At 40.2% G+C, this 8,833-nt stretch overlaps 2 protein-coding genes across 2 annotated transcripts; one reads left to right on the top strand and one right to left on the bottom strand.

Annotated features, from left to right (window-relative positions):
* Nucleotides 1-306: 306 nt before the first annotated feature.
* On the bottom strand, nt 307-675 carry LOC116200520. Its single transcript, XM_031531367.1, has one exon. The coding sequence runs from the start codon at nt 673-675 to the stop codon at nt 307-309; it is 369 nt and encodes a 122-aa protein (XP_031387227.1).
* A 4,839-nt stretch (nt 676-5,514) lies between these two features.
* On the top strand, nt 5,515-7,924 carry LOC116201535. The gene is made up of 3 exons (XM_031532798.1): nt 5,515-5,996; nt 6,778-6,994; nt 7,442-7,924. Exons 2-3 carry the CDS (start codon nt 6,836-6,838, stop codon nt 7,787-7,789), a joined length of 507 nt encoding a protein of 168 aa, XP_031388658.1. The 5' UTR covers nt 5,515-5,996; nt 6,778-6,835; the 3' UTR covers nt 7,790-7,924.
* Nucleotides 7,925-8,833: the final 909 nt, after the last annotated feature.

The raw sequence follows: 8,833 nt of genomic DNA, 5'->3' as shown, positions 1-8,833 counted from the left end.
GACATTTGTTATTGGAATCTCAAAGATCGGAGGCCCGTTTAGGATTCATTTCGGGATTGTAATTATTTTTCCTCTTTGCACATTACTACAATACTGGTCAAAGAACATCTATCTCCGTAGCTCCCAACCCGGTTGTAGAACTAATCAATTGCGAAGCTGAATGCCATCAACAGCAAGCCGAATCCAACGACTCGGATGCAGGAATGGACGACAGAGGACTTCTCCACACGTCCCGTTGGCAGCTCCAATCCTGATGAACATGGCCGTAGCCATACCCACCACCGTCCACATCCTACTTTTATAGGATCAAATCAGATGCGTCGATAACAATAGGCAGATGGCTCCGATAGCAAAGCATATACCCAGCAGAGTTCCTACTAGCCAAGGGCGTGGCAACCCGTCGGTTGCTGGAGTCGGAGGCCGTCGAGCTCCACTGAGATCGACCATCTCTTCCTTGTCTCTAGGCAGGTGGATCTCGCGTAGAGCCATCATTGTGACTCTATTCGAGTAGGCCTTCAGGAGTTCCCTGATAGCCGGCGCCAGAGCTCCTCCGACGAAGCTTGATAAGCTGGCATTCATGACCGACATCCGATCGGTGACCATGGTGCCGACGCCCATGATAATAGCCACCATGGCCAGTAATCCTCCATTTACGCCATGAACTAGCCCTCGCATTTGCCGCGAGCATCTGCCCTCAGTGAGCTTCACTTCAGTAGACTGCCATTGCGTTTCTTCCAATCGCAACTTGGTGATAGTTGCTATCTAAGCAGTGGCTTCCATGTTCGAAGCTTCAGAGTTTAGCAGCCCCTGAAGTTCATCAACCCAGCGTTTGAGTTGTAGGTTTGTCTCGAGTAGAAGTTCATTATCTGAAAGAGCTTGTGAAGCCTTATTCTCTGCTTTGGCAAATTTTTGTTTAAGCTCCTCTACAAAGGACTCGAGGAAAGCCACTTTGGCCAAACTTTCATCCAATTCTTCCTTCAAAGATGTAGATTTTCCAAAGGCTTCAGCTACCGGACCTTCATAATTAAGATCGTTCTCAAGGCTCTCCAGCCTCGGCTGACTCAAGTCCTCTTTCACTCCAATCCATAAGCCTACGGCAAATGGGCAGTGTGTATATACGTTAGTCGAGATCGATGGTCGCAATTCGTTTTTAAGTGTCTATTTAACACGATATATTCACTCAATGAGGGCTCTGTGCAACAGTTGAAAGGATTCGCCCGCCACTCATCTCCTCCGTCAATTCCACCACCTTCCAGCTTATGCCCTCATTCATTTCTCTGTCTCCATGATTTGTTGGCTTTTATTCAATGTTTCTGTCAGCGGTTTCTTCTTCTTTTTCATGCAATACTCCATATATAATTCATCCCCTCAATATACTCATTTAGAAAAGAACACATTAACTATATTAATTAATGAAAACATGTGGTGGCGAGTGGATGTTTTTTTTCCTACCCACAAACAACCTTCTTTGAAAAAAAAATCTTAAAATCCAAATTTAATATTTTTCTAATATTATTTTAAGACATTATTACGATCAGTGTTCTCATATTGCAAGTGGGATGGATTTTTCCACGTATTGGGATTCACTCTGCTCTTTTTTATTCAAATTCTTTAAAAAAAATTAGGTATAAAAGAACTTATTTTAATTGGTTAACAATTTATATTGCCATTTTATTTGTGATGTTATAAATGTCCGTGAATCATAACATCATGCGATCTATTGATTGATATTAATCTTTACTTGATTAATAACTTGATCGTGACCATAAGATATAATGAATTTTGAACTCTTGCACTGCAACTGCAAGTAAAATTCCACCACTCTTTATTAATAATGAGAAAGTGGAGGTTGGAGCCGTGGCTAAATAAAACACTCGTTTGATTATAATTTTATATTGAAAATTTTTGAAGTATAAATATGAACAACCAAAAAAAAAAGGATGGGGGGTTTTTTGCTGTTATTTCAACAAAGGGATTTGGGGAAGACAAATGAGGGTAAGAATTAAATAAGAAGAATAAAAGTATCGACTATAGAACCACAAATTAATATTAAAACAGCCACGTACCACAAACAAGACAAATGTATTGGTGTTAGATCAACTCAATTTAATAATATCATCTATGTTACATTTCACGGCCAGGGCCAAACAAATATTTGAATGGATTATTTTCGGTAAATAGGTTGAGAATGTACGTGGCTCGTGTGTATATGGAAAATGTTGGAAAATGTTATTTCACATTTATTGAATCTACATGACTGACTATATATCGAAAAGAAAAATTACAGATTAAGATTAGAAATATAGTCATATATATCTCGATAAAACGGTCAAAAAAACCTAAGGAAGGATGATGGCACCTTGTATGTGTGGTATTGGTCAACGACAACATTACCATTACTGGCATCAGCTATTTTTTCTGCACATCAATTAATGAACAAAAATTCTTGATCATAAATGCATGCGTAGCAATCAAAACATGGCGTAGTGTAATCCCTACCTGTTAACTTAGAGATTGTATGTTCGATACCTGATGAAACTACATGTACCCCTTTATTAGTTATTTAGGATTTCTTTTTCATTGTATTAGGTCCACAAGCATCCCTTGTAACCCAAAAAGAAATTTATTGAATGATTTTATGAATTAGGGAGTATTGATATATTTGATTGTTTATATAGCGGGTTGAATGTTGAATATGCTCAACATTTTGAGGTGGGAGATTGCATTCATTAAATGTTATAAATATCTATACATTATAAAAGGCGAAGGAAGGTGATTGACGTAACTTTCATTCTCCCTAAAATTCCCACTGTAAATTACGAAGTAACCTTTGCTCATAAAGGAAATTGGGGCCAAATATGTAAAATTTATATGCATTTTTTCTGTAATTAAATTTATATGCCTTTTTAACTACGTATCAAATAGCTTTCACTCTATGGACGGACCCAGGATTTCAATTGGGGGGAGGAGGGGCGCGAACTCTTTGAGGGAGGCATAGAATGATAACGCTTTCGATTTGGGGGAAGCGAATATAAGGATTTTAATAAAAAAAATTAAGCCATAATATATAAATTTTCTTATAATGCATCCAAAGAAGCGAACTCTTTTGTCGTTGTAGGGGTTGTTTTTGATCCTTTTGTAATTCTCTTGTGATCTTTGTCTTGTAAGATCACCTCTATTAATGAAATTCCAATGAATTATTGAAATTTTTTTTCTTATAACGTCAAAATTTTAGGGGCGCTCTCTAAACTCTCCACTTCTTTCATTTCCCCACACGTCACTATCTATCATTTTCCATTTTATTATTGTCTTTTTCAAATTCATTGCTTATATGATTAATTGAAAAAAAAACTATATTTTCATATTAAAAAAGAACTATTTATACTATAAAAATATAGTGCATGATTATAATATTTTTTCAAAGTGTTACACCTAACACGAGTATAATTTTAAAAAAACTTGAATTAAATATGAGCGGAGTGGATCCCTTTCTAGTATATATATGAGAATAAATGAAAATCAATTTTATGTAGGTCATAGTGAAAGAACTTACTGCTAGTTTCACGAGGCCTACGAAAAGCGTAAAAGGATTAGAAATTCAAAATTTCCTAGTTTCACGAGGCCTACAAGAAACGTAAGAGGAATAGAAATTCAAAATTTCCTACCCGTAAAACTAATCCCAAGACCTACTACTAGAAGAATAGGAATAGATAAATCCTACCTGATATTTTAAAATTGTTGACCAAGCGCCCCAAATGTGACGCCTCTACAAGTATCCAAGTATCCACACTGACTTTGTCGACGAGTCTTCGAGATGAACGGTACTAGCGACCAACACTCGAAAGAAACACCGGTGCCACACCCGAAATTTATTAGACTAGTAGGATTAATTAAAGTTGAACAATTCAACTTAAATTTCCCTACAATTATACACGTACACACATATATGTGTATGCATATGCTTATGCATACATGTATATCACATACATATGCATACACTGTCGCATATATATTTTTATATCCATCCAAGACTTCCCCCTTTTATAAGCAAATTTGGGGAGGTCTTGGACATGCACGGCCGGTGTGGGAATTAACCCAAAATTGATTTCCACATGACATGTGGATAGTTACATGGCATTTCATGACTTGCCCATGTGTATGTATAAATGTAGAAATATGAATGGTCCATGTATATGTATAAGTGTATACATATGTATGGCCAATTTGTATGTATAAATCAGTCTAATAAATTATGTCTAATTAATCGGTAAATTTAATTTCATTAAATATCCGATTAATCGGTCGCACCTTAAATCGTCTAATCAATATTATACGATTTTGTTGTTTCAAAATTATCTCGTCGATTTAGTCATCATGTGTGACTCTGTAGGTTCCCGATTATATTGACAGTTGCCAGCACCCCATTTTGGTCCACCGGCACTAGGATATGACATCATCAAGGCTCCCGACTAGGGTTCCACAACTCTAACATAAAAATGGTGAGGGCAACATATGGAATTTTGCAGCACACACAATTCATCCCGAAGAGTAAGCCACGAATTATCAATATTCGAACCGAAGGCAGTGGACAAAGGGGAAATCACGTCTCTATATCATTTTCTTCGGTGAGAACGACTATCTTCGTGGATCCTAGAACTAAGTTCGATATTTTTAGATCAAGTTTTGGTGAGTTGGGGACATTTCAATGCAAAAATCACGTCGAGAGCCCTTTCGAGCAAAAAGATAAAATTCGTGGGAGCTAGGGTGCCCAAACAGTGAATACAGCAGCTCGAGCATGGGATTCGATGCATCATATCACGGTCAACCCTGAACCTAAAAGGGTGAATTTCATATGCTTGACCTAGGAAATCGAGTTAGGTTCAAATTGACGGGTCGTTCATTCCAAGATTCAATACGGAGAGAGAGTTATGAATTTTTTAGCGCACCATGCTCGAAACTGTTAAACCGGGACAGACTCTACCAGTCGATGGAGAAAATCCATAAAAAAAAAATTCAAATCTTCGCGTTTTCGAGCATGGCCAACGGCATTGAATTCCCAATTCACTGGAGATTCAGAAAATCAAGAAAAACGGGACGCTTTTTTCGGCTAGATTAGTACAGAATTTAAGGTCTCCTCACAGATCAGGACCAAATTTCCCGGTTCGGGCCAGCTATCAAAGAAAAATTGTTTCGGGAACTTCCCGAGGTCGAACGATCTTCAAATTTTACAAGGATGTGCCCAGCTCATGTAGGGATCAAGAAAAAATATCACATAGACCGAAAGGTTTATGAGAAATTCAGGAAAATTCCGGATATTAAGGTCATCCCATGGACCACTGGTCACAGCTCTGCCCCTCCTGCCCTTTTTCCCTACTGCCCCCATTTCCTCTTCTGGTTCTTCTTCTATTTTCTTTTCTTTTCTTTTCTTTTTCGGTTGGTCCAAAAGAGGAAAAGCTCCAGCTCACTCCTCTCGACTCCCTAAGGCTCCAAAAAAAAAAAAAGAAGGAACGAAAACACTACCTGCCTCCAGCTCCTTCCTCTCGACTCCCACAGCTCCTTCCTTTGGCGAACTTGAATCCGCAGCCTCCTCCTCCACCATGCTCTAGTATCGAGTTCAAACAGCTCACCCACGAGCTCCTCCTCTCTTCGTTGAAGCCCAGGCCAGCACCATCCACTCCGATGATGCCTCCTCATGATTTTTGAACTTTTCCTCAGCTCATGCATGAGCTTCAGCTTGTCCACGCCTCTCAAGCTAAGCATTGTTACTGTCCCTCTTCCTTTCTCTTGCTCTTTGTTCGTTGCGGTTCTCTTCCTCCCTCTTGTGACAGGCCATAGAAGCTTCGACAAGCCGCAGATCGTCACAGGCCTTACCGAGCGTAACATTGGCTCAACTCCCAGCTTTCGGCTCCTGTCCTCCTCCTATGCAGCCCATGGCAGTACCTCACAACTCCAGGCAGCGCCTCAACGGTTTAGACTCGACCAAAATAAAGCTCCCGGTGAGGTTCTTAACCACTTAACTTTGTTGGCTGTGCGTGATTACTAGCTTGATAGCTCATTGACCGATTTTGGTTCTTTTTAGTCGTCCTTGGTAGATTATCGATGATGTTTGATGAATGGATGAGTTGCACGACAATATCGTATTTTATGTGAGTTGTTTGGCATGGTGTTGATGAGAAAAAGTCATGTTTATTGTATGGGTTGAACTGATTAATGACATATTGAGGGATTAAAGTGTGTTTTGCACGACTTTGTTAATTCGAGAATATGCTCAGCTGAGAGTTGATATTTGTGCTATTATGTATTTGATTTAGGATGTTTTGCATGAGTTTGATAATGCTTGAATGTGTGGCTGATTTGTAATGAGTTGGTTCCATTGTGAATGTTATATCATCTCTTTGAGATTTGTTTTGCTACGCTTAATCATGGGATGCCATTTGTAGTTGAAAGAATGCAATTTCTGTTGATTTCAAGCCAACTTTACCCACGCAATAGGCTTGATCCGAATTTAGTTTCTTGAGTTCTTAGCTTTATTCTAGTGTGACTTGATCTAATAACGGGCTAGGTGGTTAGCATGATCTAGTTGGTGTTTTTGGAAGCTATTATACAAAGATCAAGGTTATTCATATGGCATCAATAGGTGTCTATGAGCTTGCCCTTGTGACTTTGTATGTTTGCTCCTAGCCAAGCTTTATTTAGATATGATCTCTTTTTCTTTGATCCCATTGACTTCAAAAATCATAGAAATAATCTTGTGATGTTGTGTTATTTCTCTGAAAGTCTCATTGTGGTGAGCTACGATGAGAAGAGCTACCTCTACATTGTGGCCACCCTCTCCATGGTGGCCATCAGGTGGGACGTTGCATATCAGTTTCGGCAGCTGTTGGTGGCCATCGAGTGGGACGCTGAGTATCAGTTTCGGCAGCTGCAAGCAGATATTGACAGCCGCGCAAAGGCCGTTGGTGCCAATCCGTTGGTGGAGGAGTTCCGAATGGAGGTATAGTAAATTTTGAAATCCAAGTAATGTAAATTTTATTTTTTGCTGTATGAACACGAGTGTGTCTGGCCCAAAATAAAATACCCGAATGTATCATGTCATGTTATATAATACAGCACGAGTTGGTTTCTTCTTCCATTTAATTAATAATCAGTTGATCGATCTCTTCACCCGAATCTTCCTTGTACTTGGCATTATTTAGACAGAAAGTGATGACCAATTAAAATCTATGTTATAAAGTTAACTCAAGGGTAAACTTCCAGTTCTTTTTATTGTTATTTTAATGTTTAGTGAGATCTGAGGTTAAACCGCCGTTCTAATATGCTATATTATTAATGAGTCAATAATTTATAAAATTAAAAGAAAAAAGCTTGAGCACATTGGCTTCGTTTCATTTTTGGCATTTTTTTACGTACATTATTGTTCTCAAAAATTTCAAATCCTCAGCACTTGAAGGAGGCATTGAAGGCAATCAAGGCAGATAACAGGGAGTACTCACTCGTTGACGAAGAGTTCATGGTACAGATGGCAATCCTCAATCCCGACAGGACTGGAGAGGACGCCAATGTTGTGGAGAATGCGCTCTCCCGGGCTTACCCGTACCCGAGCCACAGGGATGCTGTGGAGGCGGAAAAGTCCAAGCTGCAAATTGGGCACTCAAGGTCAGAGGATGCAGGGTGCCACTGCCTTATTGAGCACCTGATTGGAGTCACCGATAGTGTAGCCAATGATCGGCCGAGTAGGAAGGTCAATAAGCTCTTGGTGAATGAGACGGCATACGTTATATCAGGGTAAGAGTTTAAGGGGTTAAGTTTCCGATTAAGAATCGAAAACTGGGGCATGAAACATTTGAATTTCAGGTTTGGATTCTTTCTTTTTCTGTAAGATACCTAAGCAATGCGAGCGAAATGAATGAGGGCATAAGTTGGAAGGTGGTAGAAGCTGACGGAGGAGATGAGTGGCAGGCGGATCTTTTCAACTGTTGCGCAGAGTCCTGCTTAAGTGAGTATATCGAGTTAAATAAACACTTAAAAACAAATTGCAACCATCAATCTCGACTAACGTATATACATACTGCCCATTTGCCGCAAGCTTATGGACTAGAGTGAAAGAGAACTTGAGTCAGCTGAGGCTGGAGAGCCTTGAGAACGATCTTAATTATGAAGGTCTGATAGCTGAAGCCTCTGGAAAATCTATATCTTTGAAGGAAGAATTGGATGAAAGTTTGGCCAAAGGGGCTTCCCTCGAGACCATCGTTGAAGAGCTTAAACAAAAATTTGCCAAAGTAGAGAATAAGGCTTCACAAGCTCTTTTAGACATCGAACTTCTAGTCGAGACAAACCTACAACTCAAACTCCGGGTTATTGAACTTCAGGAGCTGCTAAACTCTGCGGCTTCGGACAAGGAAGCCACGGCTCATATAGCAACTATCACCAAGTTGCAATTGGAAGAAACGCAATGGCAATCTGCTGAGGTGAAGCTCACTGAGGGCAGATGCTCGCGGCAAATGCGAGAGCTAGTTCATGGTGCAAATGGAGGATTGCGGGCCATCGTGGCTATTATCATGGGCGTTGGCACCATGGTCACCGACAGGATGCTAGTCATGAATGCCAGCCTATCAGGCTTCACTAGAGGAGCTCTAGCGTCGGTTTTGGGGGAACTCCTGAAGGCCTACTCGGACAGAGTCACAATGAAGGCTCTGCGCAAGATCCACCTGCCTAGAGACGAGGAAGAGATGGTCGATCTCAGTGGAGCTCGACGGCCTCCAGCTCCAGCAGCCGACGAGTTGCCACGCCCTTGGCTGGCAGCAACTCTGCAGGGTATATCATTTGCTATCGG

Source organism: Punica granatum, chromosome 3 (assembly GCF_007655135.1).
Source record: "Punica granatum isolate Tunisia-2019 chromosome 3, ASM765513v2, whole genome shotgun sequence".
Taxonomy (NCBI): Eukaryota; Viridiplantae; Streptophyta; class Magnoliopsida; order Myrtales; family Lythraceae; genus Punica; species Punica granatum.
The sequence above is the reverse complement of the archived record's forward strand: the minus strand, read 5'-3'. Positions and strand labels throughout refer to the sequence as shown.

Coding starts and splice junctions, on each gene's coding strand:
- LOC116200520 (XM_031531367.1), bottom strand. CDS start 675: ATGCGAGGGCTAGTTCATGGCGTAAATGGAGGATTACTGGCCATGGTG.
- LOC116201535 (XM_031532798.1), top strand. CDS start 6,836: ATGGTGGCCATCAGGTGGGACGTTGCATATCAGTTTCGGCAGCTGTTG. Junction 6,995..7,441: donor TGGAGGAGTTCCGAATGGAG/GTATAGTAAATT, acceptor TCAAATCCTCAG/CACTTGAAGGAGGCATTGAA.